The sequence below is a fragment of the Eschscholzia californica genome, unplaced genomic scaffold (assembly GCF_041429995.1).
Source record: "Eschscholzia californica isolate CP2 unplaced genomic scaffold, dmEscCali1.0.p SCAF_1, whole genome shotgun sequence".
Lineage (NCBI taxonomy): Eukaryota > Viridiplantae > Streptophyta > Magnoliopsida > Ranunculales > Papaveraceae > Eschscholzia > Eschscholzia californica.
In genome coordinates this window covers 16,905,277-16,929,935 of record NW_028238198.1, presented here as the reverse complement: position 1 = coordinate 16,929,935, position 24,659 = coordinate 16,905,277, and the positions used below count along the sequence as shown (strand labels likewise).

At 36.3% G+C, this 24,659-nt stretch overlaps 2 protein-coding genes, 1 long non-coding RNA gene and 1 pseudogene across 5 annotated transcripts; all 4 read left to right on the top strand.

Moving 5' to 3' along the window:
* Nucleotides 1-6,130: 6,130 nt before the first annotated feature.
* Nucleotides 6,131-7,489, top strand: LOC147564647 (putative serine/threonine-protein kinase PBL7 pseudogene; annotated as a pseudogene). Its single transcript, XR_015223558.1, has 3 exons — nt 6,131-6,137; nt 6,405-6,784; nt 6,870-7,489. The product of XR_015223558.1 is annotated as a putative serine/threonine-protein kinase PBL7 pseudogene (transcript).
* Nucleotides 7,490-12,776: 5,287 nt separating this feature from the next.
* Nucleotides 12,777-14,619, top strand: LOC147564646 (uncharacterized). Its single transcript, XR_015236946.1, has 3 exons — nt 12,777-12,996; nt 13,467-13,618; nt 14,339-14,619. It is a non-coding gene; the product is annotated as an uncharacterized LOC147564646 (long non-coding RNA).
* A 929-nt stretch (nt 14,620-15,548) lies between these two features.
* Nucleotides 15,549-17,320, top strand: LOC147564645 (putative serine/threonine-protein kinase PBL7). Its single transcript, XM_086635716.1, has 4 exons — nt 15,549-15,633; nt 15,777-16,121; nt 16,592-16,971; nt 17,057-17,320. Exons 1-4 carry the CDS (start codon nt 15,549-15,551, stop codon nt 17,318-17,320), a joined length of 1,074 nt encoding a protein of 357 aa, XP_086491842.1.
* Nucleotides 17,321-18,913: 1,593 nt separating this feature from the next.
* On the top strand, nt 18,914-22,175 carry LOC147564644 (putative serine/threonine-protein kinase PBL7). Of its 2 annotated transcripts, none has more exons than XM_086666023.1 (4): nt 18,914-19,015; nt 19,180-19,515; nt 21,137-21,516; nt 21,601-22,175. In XM_086666023.1, the coding sequence occupies exons 1-4, from the start codon at nt 18,946-18,948 to the stop codon at nt 21,826-21,828; spliced, it is 1,014 nt and encodes a 337-aa protein (XP_086522149.1). In that variant the 5' UTR covers nt 18,914-18,945; the 3' UTR covers nt 21,829-22,175. The 2 variants fall into 2 exon arrangements, with proteins under 2 accessions (XP_086522149.1, XP_086522156.1); XM_086666030.1 differs by having other exon boundaries at nt 21,137-21,512; nt 21,601-22,148.
* Nucleotides 22,176-24,659: the final 2,484 nt, after the last annotated feature.

Here is a 24,659-nt window from a genome sequence, read left to right as displayed (position 1 = left end):
CAATAAGTATAGGGTTCTTTTTTTGTTTGTTTAGATTGCAGTCCTTATGATGTTGTTGTTGTTGTTGTTGTTAATATATTTCCTTTTTTTTCAGTGCCTTTGATGGGTTTTAAACGTGATTGTAAGTTTTACACTCTTGATGAAATGCGACTTGCAACCGGTAATTTCAATGAAAACTATGTAATCGGAAGCGATGGATTTGGTAAAGTATACAAAGGAATTTTACCGCGGACAAACCAGGTCGTAGCTATCAAACAAGTGAACCTATCTGGTTCCGATGAACACGAAGCTTTTTTACTTCTTGTTCACCCCCACCGCAATCTAGTCCCTCTCCATGGAGTATGTCAACAAGGACATGACACATTTCTGGTACACGAGTTCATGCGTTTAGGGTCCTTGGACAAAGCATTGCATGGTAATAATCTATCCTTCCTCTCTCTCACACGCGCACACACACACACACTCTCTCTCTCACACTGTAGGAAGTTGATACAATAACGTCCGGGGCTATTCCATCTCCTGGCTAGACGCCCAGACCATCGGGGGCTCTAATAATCCTTTCGTAACATAGTACCCTTGACCAGAAGAGCCCCTTGAATTAGAGATTTGAGTAGGTCAGAAGTCTAGATTGGTGAATTTGCATCTAACTGAAAGAAAGCAAGATTATCATTCACTTTCATTAAGAACAAACAATTACAAGGATTGAGTTTATATAGTTCATCAATCTAGAGAGAGAGAGAGAGTCGGTTATAAGCTCATTAAGACTAATTACATCTTAACTACCAGTAACTAACAGTTAACTAACCTAACTAACTAATTACACACACACATACTATTAGCACATGTGACAGAGTGTAAACAGAATGTAACCACAGTGTAAACCGAGTGTAAACAATCAATTAAGCTTCTTCTCTTCTTCTTTCGCATCTCCTTTATCTTCTTCTCTCTTACACCCCCCCTCAAACTCATGTTTCGAAGAAGGAACAAACATGAGTTTGTCTCTAATCAACTGGAGAGTGGAGAACAAAACTCCCTTTGTAAGAACATCAGCCAAATTCTCATCAGATGCTACAAACTTAACTTCAAGTTTCTTTTGAAACACCAAGTCTCGAATAAAATGAAAATCTATGTCAACATGCTTGGTTCGAGCGTGAAGAACAGGATTAGATGCTAGATATTTTGCACCCATATTGTCACAGAAGATAGTCATTGGCAACTCTACTGCAACATGAAGTTCCTTGAGCAAATAAGAAACCCATAGCATCTCAGAGATTGCCAAAGAAAGAGCTCTATATTCTGCTTCTGTTGAAGACCTTGAAACCACCAATTGCTTCTTTGAAGACCAGCAAATTAGAGTAGATCCTAGAAAAATACAGTATCCACTTGTTGATCTCCTAGAATCTGGGCAACTGCCCCAATCTGAATCAGAAAAACCAGACAAAGAAGAGATATTTCCAGGGACAATTCTTATACCAGCACCAAGTGTACCTTTCAAATATCTTAAGACCTTCTTGAGTAAGATTAGATGAGTAGTGCTAGGCTCCTGCATAAATTGAGCAAGATAGTTCACAGCAAAGGCAACATCTGGCCTAGTCATGGTGGCATACTGAAGCCCTCCAACCATACTTCTATAAAAAAATGGATTTTCAATTGGTTCCCCATCAAACTTAGAAACTCTCTTTCCATGAGACACTGGAATTAAACTTGGCTTGCAGTCTTGTAACTCAGACTTATGAAGAAGCTCAGAGATATACTTTGTCTGAGTCAATTCAAGATAAGAACCATGAGAATGAACTTCTATACCCAAAAAATAATGAATAGCACCTAACTGTTTCATAGCAAACTCATGTCCCAAATCAGTCACTAACTTTTTCATTAAGAACTCACTTGAGCCAGTGAGAATTATATCATCAACATATAGCAGAAAGATGAGAATCTGGCCATCTAGATAAAATACAAACATGGAAGTGTCTGAAGAACTTCTCTTGAAACCCCATTGAAGTAAATAAGATGCTATTCTTGTAAACCAAGCTCTTGGAGCTTGCTTAAGCCCATAGAGGGACTTGTGGAGCTGGCAGACATGAGTAGGATATTGGGGATCCTCAAAACCAGCTGGTTGTCTCATATAAACCACTTCATTCAAATCACCATGAAGAAAAGCATTCGACACATCAAGTTGTTGAATAAACCATTTGTGAGTCATAGCTAAGGTAAGAGTGACTCTCACAGTCTGAATTTTCACAACAGGGCTAAAAGTCTCTTGATAGTCTATACCTTCTTGTTGGTTATACCCTTGAGCAACTAACCTTGCTTTATATCTCTCAAGAGACCCATCTGAATTGTACTTGACCTTATAGACCCATTTACATCCTAGGACATTCATAGAAGGCAACCTAGGTGTCAAGGACCATGTTTTGTTTTGAACCAAGGCCTCATATTCAGATTTCATAGCTTGGACCCAGTTCTTATCCTGAGAAGCAACCTTATAGGTCTTGGGTTCAGGTATTGAAGAGATAGCAGCAACATAAGAAGCATGAAAGGCATGAGGAGTAGTAAAATGTGATACATGATCAGGTATTCCCTTAGGCTTAATTATCCCACTTTTAAGCCTAGTTTGCATAGGATGCTGATTTGTGAGAATAGGAGGAGCAACTTCTGAAGGAGAAGGCTCCAACAAGGGATTAGAATCGTCTAAAGTATCATGTGAAGGTTCTTGTGGTGCAGAAAATGGACTTGGTGATGGACTAGGCTCATGTGGTCCAGAAGATGAACTTGGTGATGAACTAGATGATGGAGATATTTCCTGGTCATTTTGAGGATAGCTACTGTGGTAAGAGGGTATAGATACATTTGAACCTTGAGTGAGCAGAGGCAATTGAAGAATTTGGTAGGTTGTAGTATGATCTTGGGTTTGTGAAGGAGTAGGAACAGAAATGTCAGCAAAGGGAAAGGTAGACTCATCAAATATAACATGTCTAGACACATATTCCTTATAAGAAGACATATCCAAGCATTTGTATCCCTTATGAGTTGTACTATAACCTATAAACACACATTTAACAGACCTAGGAGACAGTTTATCATGCTTCACATTTCCCAAATATGGATAACACAAGGAACCAAATACCTTAAGCATTGAATAGTCTGGACATTTATTGAATAAAACTTCATAAGGTGTGGAATAGGATAGTACCTTGGTTGGGGTTCTGTTTATAATATAGCTTGCTGTGTCATAAGCATGAAACCAGAAGCTTTTGGGCATTGAAGCTTGGAATAGCAAGGAATTCCCAACTGAAGTAATTTGCCTGTTCTTCCTCTCAGCAGCTCCATTCTGCTCAGGTGTATAGGGACAGGAAACTCTAAGGAGTATACCACACTTGATTAAGTGAGCTTTGAAGTCCCCTTTTGATAATTCAGGAGCACCATCACATTGAAATATCTTGATGGATGTGGAGAATAGCCTTTCATAGTGTCTTTGAAAGGTTTGAAAGCAACCCAAACTCTCAGACCTGAGCTTAAGAGGATATATCCAAAAGAACTTGCTAAAGTCATCCATGAAAAGGATGTAATATCTTATTCCAGACTTTGTTGTTACAGGTGATGGCCCCCAAATGTCACAATAGATGAGCTGTAGTGGACCAGAAGAGGTACTGTCTGATGCAGAAAATGGTAGCTTATGACTCTTACTTAGTTGGCAAGAGTTACATAAGGACATGAAGTCTCTTGAGCTCAGTTTTATTCTATTCTCTTTTTCCAAACTCAAGATGATATCCTTTGAAGGATGTCCTAGTCTATTGTGCCATGTTTGAGCAGATGCTGTCACAGAATAGGCTTCCTCAATGGTATCTTGAGATTTTTCATAAGGGTTTAGTGTGAGATCAATGCTGTAAAGGTTGTTTATCATAGGTCCATCAGCAAGGACCTCTTTAGACCACAAGTCTCTAACTAAAAAACCCCATGGCAAGAACTCAACACTGCAGAAATTCTCTTTAGTAAATTTGGAAATGGAAAGCAAATTTCTTTGGATAGTTGGTACATGAAGTACCTTTTTGAGCTGAAAAGAGGCTGAACCAGAACTCACATTTGCTTCTCCTGTATTGGATATAGATAATGACTTCCCATCTCCTATCATAACTCCATTTGTACCCTTGTAAGGCTCACTGACATTGAGATTCCCTTTGCTATAAGTCATATGACTACTAGCTCCTGTGTCAGCAATCCATTTGCTATCATTCTTATTTTGACAAGATGTATTTGCTGCATAGGCTACCTCTTGACTTTCATCACAGTAGACAAGATGAGCTTGCTCTTCTTCTTCATCATCTTGTTGTGTCAAAAACCCATCTTCATCCTCATCCTCCTCTTCTAATTCTTGCAAATGAAGATTTGCAAAATTTCTTTGAGGTAGCTTGTTTGAGGATGATGGCTCAGAGAAATCCTTAAACCTCATCCTACATTGCCTTGCTGTGTGACCCCATTTGTAGCAAATACCACAAGGTATGGTAGTATAATCAAAGAACACATTTCTTGGTTGAGATGAAGATGATATTTGTTTTTGACTTTGTCTAAATTGATTTCTCTGTTGAAACCCATCTGAGTTTTGGGTTTGATTTGGGTATCTGTAAGAGGGTTTAGTTGGGTTTCTTGGTTGGTATCTTTTCACAAAATAGGACTCATTTTCCTCATTCATGTCTTGTTCTTTTAACCAGACTTCATGATGAGTTAATCGACTTCTTAGTTCTCCAAAACTCAATATTCCCTCTCTATTTTGAATTGTGATAACAAATTGTGAATATTCTTTTCCTAATCCTTGTAAAGCTATTCTTGTTAATTCAATATCACTAACCCTATCATTTACTGCTACAAGAGAATCAGCTAGGGTTTTAATCATACTTAAGTATTCAGAGATGGAAGATGTACCTTTCTTGATGGTTTGTAGTTTATGCCTCAATGATGACTTCTTGGCTTCGAATTCTTGAAGATAAATCTGTTCTAAATATCTCCAGATGTCTCTTGCTGTTTTCAAACCCAGAATATCTGATGCTATAGATTGATTGATTGTAGCTTTGATGAATGATTTGACGAAACTGTCATTCTTTCTCCATTGAAGATAGGCAGGATTCACTATGTCTCTTCCTTCAACCACAGTTAATTGTGGTGGTTCTTCATAAGTTCCATCGATATAGCACATAAGATCATTACCAATTAGTGCGTTTTCGATTTGATCCTTCCAAATTAAAAAGTTAGAACCATCCAATTTTGTTGAAATCAGACTGGTTATGTTAGCATTGTAGGAAATTTGACCTGGATTAGGGTTCATAACTTGAGGATTGTTGATGATTTCTGGTTGTTCCATGAAATGAGATCAAATCTCTGATTCTATGATGCAGAAGATGATCTCTTAGTTGCGAATTAGAAAGACTGAATACTCCGATTCTTTGATGACGGAAGTTTCAGCTCCTTTTGATCGATTTCGGTCTCGTCCCAATTTTAGGGTTTCTTGAATCAATTTTGATCTTCAACTCTTAGGGCTCTGGTACCATGAAAGAAAGCAAGATTATCATTCACTTTCATTAAGAACAAACAATTACAAGGATTGAGTTTATATAGTTCATCAATCTAGAGAGAGAGAGAGAGTCGGTTATAAGCTCATTAAGACTAATTACATCTTAACTACCAGTAACTAACAGTTAACTAACCTAACTAACTAATTACACACACACATACTATTAGCACATGTGACAGAGTGTAAACAGAATGTAACCACAGTGTAAACCGAGTGTAAACAATCAATTAAGCTTCTTCTCTTCTTCTTTCGCATCTCCTTTATCTTCTTCTCTCTTACACTAACTATGGGTCTATTTTATTTCGATCCCTCGTCCTACAATAGGAGAAGTCCAAAAAGTAGTAGACATAAAGATCACTTGGGCACAATACTAAAACATTAATTCCCTTCAAAATATTTTGCCGAGTTCCATGGTATGTTGCTTGTACTTTATCTTATGTTCTTTTTTGGCATTGATAAAAATCTTTTTAGGTTAAAATTGTCAGATTGTGTGCAGAATAATGCACCATATCTGGAGTGTAATGGTCGGTATAATTCTTAATTTCTGAAAGAAGTTGAACTAGGATGGGAAGTAAACTAGTTGTGCGAAAATTGCGTAGTTCTCAGTGAAACTGATTCGTTGGTTCATGGGGAGTAAACTCGGTCATGAAAACTTTCGTGGCCTCTAGAAAATATCAGCGTGGTCTCTTGTTGATAAGTTTTCTGAAATCTTTCATAGATTTTTATCTTTATTTGGATTTGAATTAGCTGAGAAATACATAAATAGAAGATTTATAAGAACTAGTACATAAATCAGTTAGATTTCGTTAGAACTAACAATGTACATTTTATTTTGTAGGGGACACTAGAGAAACTATACTTGATTGGGATACTAGGCTGAGGATTGCCGTTGGTGTCACTAAGGGATTGCAGTTTTTGCACGAGAGGGGGATTATGCACTACAACCTAACGAGCGCGAATATTTTGCTCAGGGATGGATATGAACCAAAACTGGCAAATTTTTGGATAAGAGGACTTAATCCGTTTGGGTATGGGTCACATATTGTGATCGAGCCTTGGTTCACGCTTGGTTACATGGATATGAATTATGTGGCGATAGGTCAATTTACAGTCAAATCAGACATTTATAGTTTAGGAGTAGTCCTTTTGGAGCTCATCACGGGTCGAAAGGCTTTGGACCACTCAAGACCAGATGGAGAATGTCATTTGGTTTATTGGGTTAGACTTATTTCTCGATTAATTTCTTCTGTTAATTTCTTTTTTTGCTTCTTTGATTTGTTGATGCCGCTTGATATGAATGCAGGCAAAACGTAAGTTTAAAGATCATTCCTTGTACCAAACAATGGTGGATCCAGAGCTCAAAGGGAGGTTTCATGAAAAACAGTTACTCGGTGCAATGACGATGGCTGCAAGATGTGTCCATTCAGATGAGAGACTAAGACCATCAGCAGCAGAAGCACGAGAGATTCTGAGTCGCATCATCAGTTGTTCTGCTGATGAATGTGTCGGTGCAGAACAAGAACAAAGGCCATCTATAGCGGAAGAAGTCCTATCTCTTGCTGACTCAATTGAAGCAAAATCCATCCGTTGACCTTCTTCTGCAGTAGACACAGTTGTTCTGCAGTATATGGGAAGCTTTAACAACTCCTTGAACTGCAGTTATATATATATATATTATTAACATTGAAGTAAATTTTAGCTTAGTTGCTGGTTTGATCTACCAAGTTTTTTAATTTTGTGAGGCTTGTTGCACTAGGAAGCCTGACAAACAGGGCCTTGGACGATGCCTATTTTTAGGGCTCAAATTAACTGATTTTTAGGGTTTAGAATATATTTACCTCTCTTGGGGAGGATTAATGGATGAAGAAACTTGATTTGGAAGTCCCATGGAAGATGTACGAAGAGATTCAAGAGATTTTGTTTGATGATTTCTAAGGTTCAGAATGTTTTTTCCCTCTTTATCTCTCTAACTTACTAACTTTGTTCCAGATTTAGAGAAATAAAGATAGTAGGGTTGGAGATTTGCAGCAGATAAGAGAAGTGATGGAGAAGGAAGAACAAAAAGTTATGGAGGAGATGAGATGCGTGAGTTTTTCTCCAGAGAAGAAGAAAGAGGGGAAATGACTTAAAATAAAAAAATTAAATTTTTTTTACGTAAATTTAATTTATAAATTGCAATTTTTTTTTATTCCCCATAGAAAATATTACATGTTTTTGAATTTTTTTGCCAAAATTCGCTTAAAAATTTAGGCTTTGGTTAAAAAGAATTATTTCCTTTTTGTAGGCTTCAACTCCCAGTAGCATTTTTGTAAATTGTTAAATGGAGGTAAAAGACGAAACTAACTTTATTGGCAAAAACGCAGTAGTCTGCAATGCTTTGCAAACTGGTTTGCTGTGCTTTGTAATCTAGTTTTTAGAACTTTACAGCTCACTTACAAATTTTTTTTTGAAAAATAGTTACAACACATGTTTCTTTAAATTTTTTTCAGTAGACCGAAGACGACTGAAAGATTAAAATAAAAAAAATATGCAACTTTGATGTTTCTTCTGAAATGTTGATATTCTCGCTTAGTCATCCGAATTCAAAGAAGAATCCAACTGGTTATCATTGAATACGTAATACAAATAGTGTGTAATTCATCAAAATTTTACACATGGTGTACGTAAATTGAGCTCGTTTACATTGAAGGTTATGCAAGTATGTGCAAAAGTAATTTAATTTTCATCCAAGTTGCAAAAGAATTCCAAGCTTTCGATGACTTTGCAATGAGTTTGCAGTGCTTTGCAGAGCTTTAGAATGACTTCAAAAGTATTTTCTATCTAATTTGAAAGAGAAATTTGGCCAAAACTCCCAAAAAAATTTGGAATTTCGTTAAAAATGACCAGTCATTTTTTTTTTAGTCTGCAGCTCCCTATGTATTTTTGTTACTTTGCAATACCCTGCGACAGCTTTGTAACACATTGCGACAGCTTTGTAATGTCTTGTGACAGTTTCACATCGCCTTGCGACAGCTTCACAGCGCTTTGAGACAACTTTACAATTGTTTTGCAACAACTTTGGAGTGCCTTGCAACACCATACAACAACTTTGCAACGCCTTGCAACACCATACAACAACTTTGCGATGCCTTGCAACGCCTTGCGATCTCTTGCAACACCTTGCAATCTCTTGCAACACCTTGTGATTATTCGGAAGACTTTTGTAAAAAAATTATTGGATTTTTAACAAAAAAAATTCAAATATTTGAGTTTTTAACAAAAAAATACAATATATTTTATTTGTAAAAAAAATATAACTTGTCTTTTTAACTAATTTTTTTTTTAAATTTGGTCTTCGATCAAATTTCCTGAATTTAAAAAAGTTTCCGAAACTTTGGAAGAGCTTACAATAAGTTTGTAGTGGTTTCCAATGAGTTTGTAGTGTTTTGCAATGAATTTGCACTGCTTTACAATTAGTTGGAGTGTTTTGCGATGCTTCACACTGCTTTGCAGTAACTGTAGCCACAACCATTTTGTTCAACTACCACAAAACAATTAGGCCAGCGCTTTAGGGAAAGCTAAATAGTTTCCGGGGTGTGAAATTTTAAAGGGAATATGTAGAATTTTAGAAATTTTCCGGGGAAATAAATTTTAAGGGGAAATAAAAAAAAACACTCCACCTCACCTCTGTCTTCTCCGATTAGGTCGCCGGCCGGAAAATTTTCCGGCCGGCGACCATGAAGACAAAAAAAAAATAAAAATAAATTCACTCTCTCTCTCTAGAAACTCCGGCGAAGGGGTTTCCCTTCGCCGGAGTTTCGGTCTGTTGAAGAACAGACCAGATCGGTTTGTTGAAGAACAGATCTGGTCTGTTCTTCAACAGACCAGTTCGGGTCTGTAGAAGAACAGACCAGATCCGGTCTGTTCTTCAACAGACCAGATCGGTTTGTTCTTCAACAGACCGGAACTCCGGCGAAGGGAAACCCCTTCGCCGGAGTTTCTAGAGAGAGAGAGAGAGTGAAATTTTTTTTTTTTTTTTTTTAAATGTTCGCCGGTTGGAAAATTTTCCGGCCGGCGACCTAATCGGAGAAGATAGAGGTGAGGTGGAGAGAGAGTGAGGTGGGTGGAGAGAGAGTGAGGTGAGGTGGAGAGATAGAGAGGTGAGGTGGAGAAGTATTGTGCTTTCCCCCTAAATAAAATTGTCAAACAAAATTGACCAATTTTGACCAAGTCTTCACACCCCGGAAACTATTTAGCTTTCCCCAAAGCGCTGGCCAACAATTAGAACTTTAAATTACTTTTGTATGTATAGAATTGTTAAAACAATGAAAATAAGTAAATCAAAAAGTAAAATGATACCTTGAGACAATAGAAGATTTTGCTTCCATTATTATTTATCAATAGAAATTAAAACTTTCTCTCTTTAGAATTTTATTAAAAAACTTGTTGAAAATTCTAAAAATTCAACTTCAAACAACCAATAAAGAGATTCAAACACCTAAATCTAAGATAGATTGATGATTTGATAGCAAAAAAATCAATGAATCTTTCCCCGCTCTCTCTCACCTACTGTTGGAAGGAGCACTCAAAACTTCAATCTTATCTTTCTAAAATTTTGAGTTAGAGAAGAGGTATTTTCAGTATTGAGAAAAGTACTGCTTTTAAAAATGCCCATCAAGAGCATTTCTAAACTTTCTATGGTGCCTAAAAAGATAAAAAGCTAATTCGTCTTTTTAACAAAAAAACATAAAATTAGGTTTTCGGTCCAATTTCGAATTTTTTTATTCCCTAAAGTAGCGACCATATTTGCTGTAGAAGGCGAACCTTTGATGCCTACACAGGGCCTAACAAATCCGCTTTTGACACGTGACTCCTATCATCCACATTGTGCACTGGCCATAGTTAACTTTTAGTGTTTAGAGTTTAGTCCTACAAATACAATAGTTTATATTTGAGTCCTGAATCTCTTTTTTATCTGGACCCGTTGTAACATTGTTGGTACGTTTAGAAAATTTCCTCATATTTTTTTTGGGTTGTACTAGACACTTAAATTGAATTCTCATAGGAAATTTGAGTTTTTTTTGCCGCGGCTTTGGGGAATAAAGAATAATCTCCGTGGAATAAATTCTCTAGGGAATCCATATTTTTTTTATACATTCTCGGGGGAATATTTTATTTTAGTCCAAAAACTCACTTGATCAAACATTGAACCCTAATATTCGTCTATTTGGTGTTGTTTTAATTTTTGGGAGTAAAAAAAAAAGGGTGGTTTAGTTTTGTTATTAAAAAAAACGTGATTTGATTAGTAGTTTTGAATGGGGGCATTGAACGGTAGTATAGAATGGTTTAGGAAGTATTGAATGATAATTTTGGTTGGTATTTCATTTGAGTGGTTTCGGATAAGGTGGTTTTAGAATTTAGAGGAGGTGGTGTTAGTGAAATATTTGAAAGTGGTTTTGGATTTCTTATTGGAATTGTTGGCAATGAATTTGTTGGCGGTTTTGATTTGCATTTGAAAGTTGGCAGTATTGCATTTGAATGTTTGACAATATTGCATTTGCATTTTCTTCCTCCTCCTTTGGACAATATTGCATTTGCATCTTCTTCTCCTCTTTGGGCAATATTGCATTTGAATCTTCTCCTCCTCCTTTGGCAATATTGCATTTGAATGTTGGCAATATTGCATTTGCATCTTCTTCTCCTCTTTGGGCAATATTGCATTTTAATCTTCTCCTCTTTGGCAATATTGCATTTGAATCTTCTTCCTCCTATGAGCAATATTGCATTTGCACCTTCTTCCTCCTCCTTTGGGCAATATTGCATTTGCATCTTCTTCTCTCCAACGATTGCATCTCCTTCTCCGTTTGCAGTTTTGCAGTATTGGATTTTGGTTTGCAGTTTTGGATATTGGATTTTGATTGGCAACATCGAGTTTTTGGATTTTGGGTGGCAGTATCGGATATTGGATTTTGGTGGGCAATATTGGACTTTGGTCGACAGTATCGGATATTGGATTTTGGTTTAGCAGTTTTGCAGTAATTGGTTTAGCAGTGACTTGTTCACCAAGTCACACTCGGTTCCACGCTTTCGTTGCTTAGTTAGCAAACTCTTGATACTTTTCAAAATCGCATCGTGAGTTTGAGGGATGGTGTTAGAATAATATATGTAATAGTTAGGGGTTGTTTAGTAATTTGCCCTTTAAGGGCCTTTTAGTCTTTTATCATTACTATATATTTGTTAAGTTGTAACCCTAGTTTATTGAATGAGATTCATAGCTTCCATCAGAATGTTTCTCCTCTTCCTTCTTCTCTTTGAATCTTCCTTCTTCTCTTTGAATATTGTTATTGATTTTCACACTTGGAACAGCAAAAACATCACCCTCTTGTACCTTAAATCTCATGTTATTGCACTCTATGTCATTTTTAATGCTTAAACACACCACATCGATCAAACGTCCATGTGTTACTATTGCTATCTCACTTGCTCTTGGATTCCAATGAGGACCCGTCATTGATCCCTTCATCACAAGCATACAGACAGGTGATCAGTTGTTATATATATATATATATATATATATATATATATATATATATATATATATATATATATATATATATATATATATATATATATATATTTGGAATTGCATGGCAGGTGATCTTTCTATTTAGAATTGTATTGCGGCTTGTGATTTCTTCATTTTTAATGTTACTCAGTAATTCAGATGCCTAACTCGACAATGGCTTAGGCTTCACGAGGCTTGTATTCTAGATGAAGTAGATGAGATAACTTAACCATGGCTTGGGCTTCATGAGATTTGTATAGGTTTGTATTATCAAAATGTATACTCAGCCCGCCTCCAGGGACTCCCACTTGAACCGCATGTGAGAGAAACCCTTGTTTCTCTCTCCACGTGACTAAACATGTGAGATGAGAGAGAAACTCTTGTTTCTCTCACATGCGGTTCAAGTGGGAGTCCCTAGAGGTGGGTTGTGTAGCTTTGTTGTTGTATTATAGACGATTTTTTTTTGCAACAATGCTGTGTGGAGCGAATAGGTAAAAGCGAATGAGTAGCGAACAAATCATAGAACGCCACCTGGCGGAGAAACTTTCAGACCACGTGACCCCTCTAATTTTAGAAGTATTACTCTTAAGTCTAAAATTTAAGCATGTTTAGCTTTAGGTCCCTCAACAAAAATATGATCTCGACCGTTGAGGATACCAACGGTCCAGATCAAATCAAACAACACAGAAGCCACTCCCAAACAGCATCTCGCTCTCTCTTCTCTCTGTCGATAGAACCCCCAATAAGCAGATTGCTCTCTCCTTCTCACTCTCTCTAAAAATACTCAAATCCAAGAATTCAAGGTGATTTTCTATAATATGTCTTCAACGAAACACGGAGTTTCTTTTCTTGCAATATCTTCACAAATTTCAGAAGATTTGGTAAGGTAAAATTTTAGTACTTTTCCTTTTAGGGTTTTTTCTATTTAGGGTTTTTGATGAGGTGAAAAATGACTGCTTTAATAGATTTTTTATATTTAGGGTTTTTCTAGGTACTGCTTTAATCTTGTTAGTTGTTTGTGGATAATTCTCTGTATGTTTATTTCATCATTGCCTACTGGAATTAGTAACAACAATGGATATGACAAAGACATTTACACATTAACCACTCCTCATAACAGAGTGGGTTGATTCTAAGTTTGTTGAAATCGAAATTCAAATTATAGGAATACCTTACTTGTAATTTGACCATTGGATCTTGAATGAAGTAAAAGAATTGACCTCTAATTGGATGATTTAATCTTTCACTCAAATCAATGAATGTTCATTATTTTCTATTGTGTTCTTGTACTATTTCTAAGTTATCTCTTACTTGAGTTGAATAGTGAACTCGAACCAATTTGGATTTGAACTCTAGGTTTGTCTTCAAAGGAGAAGCCAAAAGTTGTAGATCCGGAGTTCTTAAGTTGTTTGCTTCAGCCTCCGAGTGCCAATTCAGATCCTAATTACATTGGAATTCGGCGTTTACTCCTATACAAGAAGATTACATCTGGTGTTGATAGCCGGAAGGTATACTCTTTTCTTTGTATGTTCGTACTTGTCTGTGATTTTTGGAGCTTTTCCTTTGGTTTAGTTATGGAGTTGATTTCTTTGTGTTGATATTCAGTCGAACTAGATTTTGCTCTGTAATGAAAGAATTAAGATGCATTAGAAGGTATTAAGATGTAATTGAACTGAAAGAAAACAAAAAATGTTAATGGCATTCACTTCAACAACATCTCAAAGTCTTCAAAATGAAAAACTTGTGAAATGATTATGTTTGATCTCCTTGATTGTTGATTTCATACATTAAATATGAAAAAAGAAGTAAGTTCTCTGCAAACAGTTTTGCTTGGCATTTAGATGGTATTTAGGAACAACTTTTTTATTTGAGTTTGTGAACGGGTTCAAGGGCCCGACCCTTTAACGATTAACTTAAGTATGCTTAATTTGTAGAACACTTACGATTAAATCATTTGTCGATTTCGATTGTTCTTTACTGAGGTAATACATAAAATCTATATCGTCGGGGAGTATTTATGGAACATTGCATTATATAGTACAAGCTTTTTGATATGTGAATTATAGGGGTTGCTAGGCAAGACAAAGTTTCATGTCAGCTATAGGGACAAAGGGCTTATCAAGCCTATTCAACAGCTGAATGAGACTTCTCTGAAATGCTTCAATGATGCCCCTTTTCAGATCTTTTATTACAAGATATTATTAACTCGAGAAATCCAAATTTTGCAGGTTCTTGCTAATAGCTTGAGGTATTTCTTGAGGCGTCCATCGACTACGGATGCGAGCTTTTGAGTCATTTCGGTGGTCATGTTTTTGTCTACGATCTTTTTGGAGATGTTGGTGTTTCAGTTCATTTTTTTCTCTCTCTCTCTCTCTCTCTCTCTCTATGTTGGTGTTTCACTTCATCTCTATCTCTCTCTCTAGAAATGCAATGGATAATGTATTGTTGAAACAGACATATTGTTGAAACAGACATATTGTTGAAAAATGTAAAAATAGTTCGGATAATCTGTTGTTAGTAATAATCCTTTCCGTCAACCAACTTATTGTATTACAAGTTCTACAAAAAAAAAAAAAACTTATTGTATTACAAATGATGTAAACTTTTAGTCTTGTGATGCCATACACAGGGTTCTGAACATTGGTTGATCGGTTCTTCTAATGGAATTGAATCTTATGAGCTTCTTTGTCAACATTGATTGAAAAAAATAATGACCAATCTATCTATAAGTTGGATCTTATGAGTAGTAATTAGAAAAAAAACCTAAATTGTACCTCATAATTACCAAAAAAACAACAGTCCAATAAATCGAGAGAGAGAATAGAGCCAGATGCTGTTTGGGAGGGGCTTGTGTTGTTTGATATGATCTGGACCGTTGACATCTTCAACGGTCCAGATCATCTCCTAATTGAGGGGCCTAAAGCTAAACAATCTTAAGTTGTGGACTTAAGTGTAATACTTCTAAAATTAGGGAGAATCACGTGGTCTGAAAATTCTCCGCCAGGTGGCGTCTTCTGGTTTGCTCGCTAGTCATTCGCTATTAACTCTTCGCTCCAAACAGCATTGTTGTTTTTTTGTTCTTTTTGTTTTTGTTTTTTTTTTTTTTGTTAAGGATGTTGTTTTTTTGTTAGAAAAAAATAATATTCCTATCAAATATTTTCACACGTGTAAACACATGCCCTATAGGTAAAAGAGCAATTGATTACAAAAATATAAAGTATCCTTAAATAAATAGGGAGTTGAATAGGAATAATCATAAAAATATAAAGTATCCTTAAACGAAAAAAGAAGAATAAAATCAGAAAAGTGAAATTTTGTCCGGAAGAGGAAATGTTGGTCGTTTAAATATATATATATATATATATAAAAAGAAAAAAACTTCATCACTTTTGTGGCTCTCTTTCTCTGTCTCTCTACTTGTACTAGTTTCCTGTAGTAATGGATTACATGTCATTGTTTTGCAAGTCCAAGAAAAAACCTAATGTACATGTTCCTGTTAAACTACCTAAAATACATGTTCCTGGTAATGTTTTCTACTAACCATATCTTTATAGTTTTATTTTATATGAGAATATTAGAATAATGGATGATGCACTAATGAAGCTAAGGGTTTTGTGTAGATTGCAGTCCTAATGATGTTGTTGTTATATGTTTCCTTCTTTTCAGTGCCTTTGATGGGTTATAAACGTGATTGTAAGTTTTACACTCTTCATGAAATGCAAGTTGCAACCGATAACTTCAATGAAGACTATGTAATCGGAAGCGATGGATTCGGTAAAGTATACTACGGAATCATACCGTGCAGTGTGACAAACCCGGTTGTAGCTATCAAACAAGTGAACATATTTAGTTCCAAAGAAGGATATCACGAGGACAAACGTGAAGCTTTTTTACTTCTTGTTCACCCCCACCGCAATGTAGTCCATCTCCATGGAGTATGTCAAGAAGGAGATAACCCATTTCTGGTGTACGAGTTCACGCCTTTAGGGTCCTTGGACAAAGCATTGTATGGTAATAATCTCTCCTCTCTCTTGACGCGCGCGCGGACACACGTGTACACACACTCACTCACAGTAGGAAGTTGATACAATAACGTTGTATGGTCATAGACGACATAGTCGCAACGAAACTCCTAAGCTACTGAAACATTAATAGTAGGAGCTAACTACTTCTAGAGCAGCCCTTTCATGCGATAAAATCTTAATGTTTCCACAATTCTATCGATGTTTAACCCTTGTCTAACATGTGGTTGATGAAATGAGTCAAATGTTTACAACCAATGTAGGTAATTAAGTGACCTATCTAGAATTATTGTCACCTATTACCTACTTTACTTTCCAAAGATATGTGGTCTCTTGTAGTCTTATTGATAAGTTTTCTGAATCTTTCATAGATTTTTATCTTTATTTGGGATTTGAATAAGCTGAGAAATACATAAATCAGTTAGATTTCCTTAGAACTATGTACATTTTATTTTGTAGGGGACAATAGAAAAACTATACTTGATTGGGATACTAGGCTGAGGATTGCCGTTGGTATCACTAAGGGATTGCAGTTTTTGCACGAGAGAGGGATTCTACACCACGACCTAAAGAGCGCAAATATTTTGCTCGGGGATGGATATGAACCCAAACTGGCAAATTTTTGGATAAGAGGACTTAATCCGTTTGTGAATGACACACATTTTCGGATGAAGTCTTGGTTCACGGCTGGTTACATGGATCCTGAGTATGCGGTGACACGTCAATTTACAGTCAAATCAGACATTTATAGTTTAGGGATAGTCCTTTTGGAGCTCCTCACGGGTCGAAAGGCTTTGGACCACTCAAGACCAAATGGAGAATGTCGTGTGGTTTATTGGGTTAGACTTGTTTCTCGATTAATTTGTTCTGTTAATTTCTTTTTTTGCTTATTTGATTTGTTGATGCCGCTTGATATGAATGCAGGCAAAACCTAAGTTCGAAGATCGTTCCTTGTACCAAACAATGGTGGATCCAGAGCTTAAAGGGAGGTTTGATGCAAAACAGTTACTCGGTGCAATGACGATTGCTGCAAGATGTGTCGATTCAAATCCAAGACTAAGACCAACAGCAGCAGAAGCACTAGAGATTCTGAGTCGCATTATCAGTTGTTCGGCTGATGAATGTGTCGGTGCAGAACAAGAACATAGGCCATCTACAGCGGAAGAAGTCCTATCTGATACTGACTAAATCGAATCAAAATCCATTGGTCGACCATTTGCATTAGACACTCTTGTTTAGGAAAAAGATTGAAATCGGTCACTGAAGTATATGGGAAGCTATAAGAACGCCTTGAACTGCAGTTATATAAACTAACATTTAAGTAAATTTTAGCTTAGTTGCTTGTTTGATTGCTTAGTTGAGCTTCTTGTTTTTGTTCGAGAACGAAATAGAAAACTTCAATTATATATATTACCAACAGTACGTCAAATTTTGGCTTGTTATATCTTAATCATTCTTCGACATCATACAGTATTTATAGAAAATTGAATCAATGGATTTAGTTTTTGACCCTGTTATGAGTCTAATGAGGACTATATTAAAATGTCTATATAATTTGAGTCTTTGTATGCATTTACTTCTTTGATCTTAAAGCAAGTCTCAACAAAATTTAGACATATTAATTTAGTTGAAAAGCCATGCAATAGAAACAAATATATGTTGCAAGATCGTACCTTTCATCCGAAAGATAAACGTATGCAAAATGACTAATTACGCCTAAATTTTATTCAACTAACTTTTCTTAGCAACATGACGCTCCAATGCCCCACATTGTATCAATACCGAAGAACTGATTAATACGGGTAACATTACATTCCTTAGTAGGTGGAGTCAGCTACCTAACTATGTGGTAATGGGGACCAAGATTATTATGAAAAAAAATGACTTCCTAAGAATCCAACTATGCTGCCATATATTCATGTTCTCACTATGAGAAATGGTGTTTGGCCCGAGTGGCCGGTCGATGAAGGAGGGTCTAGCAGCATGGGTTGTGGATAAGCAGCAAACTCATACAACTGTGTCTAAAGAAGAGATGTTACATCACTCAAAAGAGGAGCAGGATGTGACATAGGAGACATTCCGGCGATCTTAATGTAGTTTGTAATGTGCTTGTTCACGAATCTTGTATATGTATCCAGATCATCTATAAATCATCCATCTTTTATTTCTCATAAGTCAAAAGATATTGTTATCATCACTGGTTGAATAATTACTTCGTTATAAAGTTGGATTTTCACGTTGGCACATCATGTCAAAACTAAGCTCAAAACATATCTTGAGGCGGTGTTTTTCTCGACATTTTTCATCTTGGAGTTCTATTATCAATTAATTGCAAACGGGTCAAAACCAAAAGGTCCGAAATCATATTTTTAAGAGACATTAGCGAGTGATGGGATATTCGAACTACAACTCTCCAACTCTCTCTAAAATTTAAATTGAAATAGACATAATCACACGCACCTCTAGTTTGTGCACTTCATTTCTACTTTGACTACTCTTTTTTTTGTGTGTTGAAAGAATACTTCGACTTTTTTTTTGTTTGTTCAAAGAATACTTTGACTACTTTTTTCTGTTCAACAAAAAAAAAAAAAGTCTAAATTTTTCCAGTTTGAACTAAAAAAAAGTGCCAGTCTTTTCCCTCCTTAATTTGGTTAGACTACCAATTTAAGTAAAATGAAGTAGTGGGTTTGGTGAATGTGTCATTGAGGAGGTAATGTTCAATGTTGGTTGTTTATCTAGTCAATGAATGGTGGATATAAATTAGGGCATAATATTACTTGTGCCTCTCTAGCTTGTACTAGTTTACTGTAATAATGGATTTTAAAGCATGGTTAAATTACAAGCTTAATAGAACACCATCTAATAATGTACAGGAGAAACCTGGTAATGTTATTTTCATAGTTTGATTTGTAGTGTTTATTCACTTGTTTAACAAGTATAGGGTTTTATCAACATTATATTTTGATTAGAATTGAGGCAGTAATGAAGTTTAGGGTTTCTGTGATTACATCCCTAATGATCTTGTTTTTATATTTCCTTGTCTGCAGTTCCTTTTTTTGATTATACGATGCGCTATAAGTTTTATACTTTAGGTGAAATGCAACTTGCAACGCGTAACTTCAATGAAAATTGGGTAATTAGAACAGATGAATTTGGTAAATTATACAAAGGAATCATCCCGAAGACAAACGAGGTCGTAGCTATCAAACAATTGAACCTAACTGGTTACAACGGACATCACAACTACAAATACGAAGTCCTTTTACCTCCTGTTAGCCACCACCGCAATGTAGTTTATCTCCATGGAGTATGTGAAGAAGGACATAAGCCAATTCTGGTACACGAGTTCACCCCTTTAGGGTCTTTGGACAAAGCCTTGTATGGTAATAATCTTTCTTCTCTCTATCTATACTTACATTTTTATTGATCAAACTTAAGGAATTAAACAACTGTTGGGCCCCGTACTTTCCTAAAATTATGAAACTATTAAAAATATTAATTATTTACTAACTCAAAATATTATACTACTAATATTACTAGATTTTAAGATACGATACTAGGAATATCTTTTGAAAATCTCTCTGCATCATTAGAAGTAGTTGAACTTCGGATGGATGGGGAGTAAACTAGTTGATCCGTAGTTCTGAGTGAAACTAATTCGTTGGTTCGTGGGAGTAAACTGGGTCATGGAAACTTCAATGACTCAATATATATATATATATATATATATATATATATATATATTGCGACCATTAAAAAAATTAGGGGTGTCGTAGATGACATAATCGCCACAAAACCCTTATTGTACTGAAACAGAGATAGTAGGAGCTAGTTAGTTGTCTAAACTAGTCCTTTCGTGCCACAACATCGTAATGTTTCGACACTTTCATCGATGTTTAACGTTTCTTTAATTTGTGTTTGATGGAATGATGTAAGACAAATGATAGATGTACAATCAAAAATCTGGAAATAGTGTCCAGGTTTAGGTGGCAGTCTTGAAGATGAACATTGAAATTGTGGTGTTTAATGCTACTCTTTATTCTCAAGACTGCCACATAAGATCTGGACGCTATTTCCAAACTTTTAATTATACATATAGCATTTCTCATGATGTAAGTATTTCAAAAAAATATAACCATATAGGTAATTAAGTGAACCATGTAGAGTTATTGTCACTTGCCTACTTTGCTTTCCAAAGATATTTTGGGGCACTATATTTAAGGCCGCGGCTTTGGGGAATAAAGAAAATTCTCCGGGGAATAAATTCTCCAGGGAATTCAGATTTTTTTAAAAATTCTCCGGGGAATAAATTTTTATGGGGAATGCAAATTACATTTTTTTGAAAGTTCTCCTCCATCTCATCTGTTCTCTCTGCCACTTCATCTTCTCGCCACCTCATCATCTTCTCCGGCGAAAATTGCCGGCCGAAAATTTTTCCGACCGGCGACCTTAAAAAAAAAAAACTTTTTTTTTTCTCTCTTCCTCTCTCTCTCTAACACTCCGGCGAAGGGAAACCTTCGCCGGAGATCTGGTCTGTCCATGGATCTGTTCGTGGACAGACCGGACCTCCGGCGAAGGTCTCCCTTCGCCGGAATGTTAGAAAGAGAGAGAGAGAGAGGAAGAGAGAATTTTTTTTTTTTTTTTTTTTTTATGTTTGGAGGTCGTCGGCAGGAAAACTGGTCGGCCGGCGACCTTCGCCGGAGAAGATGATGAGGTGGCGAGAAGATGAGGTGGTAGAGAGGTGATGAGTTATAGCATGTTCTAAAATTAAAAGCCCCTTAGCAATTAAACAGAAACATAAAAGTCAATCTTATTTAACTAGTTTCAAGAAAAATCTTTATTCCCCGGAGAATTTTCTTTATTCCCCAAAGCCGCGACCATATTTAATTGATAGCTTTTCATCCTAATTTGGATCCGAATAAGTAGAGAAATACATAAATAGAAGATTTATAAGAACTACATAAATCAGTTGAATCATCTTGGAACTAACATTTTATTTTGTAGGTAGCACTAGACAAACTATACTTGATTGGGATACTAGACTGAGGATTGCTTTTGGTGTCACCAAGGGATTGCTATTTTTGCACGAGAGAGGGATTATACACCGCAATCTAACGAGCGCAAATATTTTTCTCGGGGATGGGTATGAACCGAAACTAGCAAATTTTGAGGTAACTCAACTTAATCCGATTGGGAATTCTTTACATCTTTTGATGGACCCTTTTGGCAAGATTGGTTATATGGCTCCTGAGTGTTATACGATAGGTGAACGTACAGTCAAATCAGACATTTATAGTTTAGGTGTAGTCTTTTTGGAGCTCATCACGGGTCGAAAGCCTAACGACCGATCAAGACCGGAGGAAGAACACAATACCGTTTGGTGGGTAAGGCTTTTTTCTCGATCAAATTCTTTTGTTAAGTATCTTTTTCATTTCTTTGATTTGTTGTTGCGCTCGATACAAATGCAGGCAAAATCTAAGTTTAAAGATTGTTCTTTGTACCAAGCAATGGTGGATCCAGAGCTCAAAGGGAGGTTTGAAGAAAAACAATTACTCGATGCAATGAAGATTGCTGAAAGATGTGTCAATGACAAACCAAGACGAAGACCATCAGCAGCAGAAGTACATGAGTTTTTGAGTCGCATCATCAGTTGCCCCGCTGATGAATTTTTCGATGCAGTACAAGACTTTCAGTGAAAGGCATCATTCAACTCAACTGTTTCATGCCACTTTAGATACTTATAAAGCAACAACAAATTCACCATTTGCAGTTACAGACCAAGAAGCATAACTAAATTCTAGCAGTAGTATACCAGTCTAAATAAATAAAAGGATTATTTTATGAAAGGGCGGTACGTACCGGGTTTTGCAAAAAGGACATGACCATGTATTATTTTGGGAAAAGGTTGTGAACTACTCTTGACCGTTAAATAAATGTTATATTTAAGTTTCGCATTACATGAACAGTTAATTTGTTAAGTCGATGTAATTAACGACGTTAACCCAAGTGAATATGAAAGAACCTATTCGGGTTTTGAACGAAAGAACATATTAAGTTCATCTTGTTTCCGTTTTCTTTCTTCAACCTTCGATTTTGTTTGATCTAATAGTTTAAAAGAAATCCAAAGTTACGTTAATAGAAGCAGTTAGCAAATTTTGAGAAATAATATTTTTCACGGTGAATGTTATAATATTTCACTTTAGTGAATTTAGTGTAGTTAGATTTTGTTAGAAGTGACTCGAATATGGATTGGTATCGAACTCGGTTGACGACCCGCCAACCTGCTTACAAGTCGAATTTTGGACCCTTTAGCGGAGCTGATTACTGAGACAGAGCTGGTATGCGAAGCAAAGTTGTGAGGCAGAGCTGGACTCCGAGACAGAGCTGGGATGCGGAAGATAGGCTTATGTCGGTGATTAGTGTTATCCGTGTATAATGTCGGTTGTAGAGAAAGTCGGTTGTAGAGAGTCGGTGAGGCGGTGGGATTAGGGTTGAGTGGCTATATAAACTAAACCCTAAGGAGATATCAGTAGCACAATCTCACGAATCTCTTGTGTAAACTTGTTTGCTTATCATAGTGGAAATCATCGTGCCGTTGTCGCCGTGGAGTAGGTCTCACCAACTGAACCACGTAAATCTCTGTGTTCTGTTCTTGATTGTTCTTTACTATTCCTATTGCTTATCTTGGATTACTCGTATTGATCACATTAAACCCCGATCGACATAACAGATTTAATGGTGTTAAAATTTTAAACAATATAGCTAGAATAAACGATTTTAAAACTTACCTGGTCAATTCTAGTCCACGACCAGTTCGCAAAGGAATAAACAGTCATGCTCCTTTCACGAAACCCAGTACTTATGTAGGACCCTTTCGCAAAATAACCTTAAATAAAAAATTTGATCATCAATAAATGAGATACGATACGAGAACTCTTATTTAAACCCATGAATGAGACCAGTTTCTTAAGCCTGAATCATTCATCAACTAAAAGCCTTCATGCAAATTAACGTAAACGGTAGAGGGACAAGAGATCTCCTTGCCTTGAGCTTTCCTGCTCTTGATCTTTCAGTAAGAATTTAGGATAATAAACAGTTCTAGGCTCATCATTACATAAAACAGAAAAAGAAGTAGTTGATAAATATTGCTATCCGCGTACAAAAATGGAAGAGAGATCTCTTAGTGCATTCATGTTTATCAAAAGAGTACGAAGTCTATGAATGGTGATGTCTTAGTCCATGTTTATCAAAAATGTACTTAGTCCATGAATGGTGATGTCTTCGTCCATGTTTATCAAAAAAGACCAACCACGATTCAAGATTTTATTTCCTCAGCTTTCATGCCTAGAGGAACCTTTGATGCACTTGTTAATGTATAAATTCTTATGAGGATGTGTTTTGTAATTCTTAATGTAGTGACGGATACTATTGTAATTGTTCCTTCTCTTCTCCTTTATAAATATAACGGTTGCCTTTCCATTGAGGGCATCCTTCTGTGAAAAGGTAAAACCTCGATGAATAGAAGCACACAAACTAAAATAAAGAACACAATGGTTTACGTGGTTCGGTCGGAGGATCACGACCTACATCCACGGAGAAAGCCATGAATGGCTGGATTATATTATTTCCATAATCGTGGGATTGATTGGTTACAGATTCGAAGACTCAATGCAACTCAATTCAATGTAAAATACATAGAGGTCACTTCTATTTATAGAGTGATTTGGGTATCTTATTTTCCTAGGACTCTATCTAGGATAAGTATAAATAATATCTTCATATATCTTGGACTGTATACAGATATCTACGAATCTCGATTCATCTCGATCTTTATACTCTAACACTCCCCCTCAAGTTGGAAGCGGAACTAGTGGAGTTTCCAACTTGAAAATTGTACTTGGAAAATATGGATGTTGCTCGCATACGATCTTATTCAAACTTGAACTTGAATTTTAATTTTTTTTTGTTTAATGTCGAACAATTGCCAATGGTGCTCAATTCTTTGTCTGCAACTTGAACTTGTAATCGCGCATAAACTTGATATAATATTTTTGTCTTTCGTAAGCTTGAATCTCATTCTTTTCTTCTTTACTTTATTTCTTTCTCGAGCTTGAATAAAAATTGGTGAGAGGGAGGCGAGCTTCCAATTTATCAACAAACTAAGGAGGAAACGATACCATATGTAGTTGATGATGGAAGAGAGGAACCGGTGGATCCACGAAGAGGATGATGAAGACATAGTGTCACGAAAAGAAGAGATAGGTGACTGAAAGATAGCATCTCGAAACCATGTAAAATTCCACACTCACGTGAGAGTAACCATGAGGGAGAGATTACAACCCACGAGTGATATCGTGAGGGAGAAAGATATAGCCGAGAGAGAGGGTTATGGCCGAGAGAGAGAGAGATGACAGAGAGAGAGAGATTACACCATGTGAATTATCGATCTTGAATGATCGGGAGAGAGAGATAAACTCGTCGGATTACAAACCGAGAGGAAGAGGGATGATTACTCACAAAACTGAAG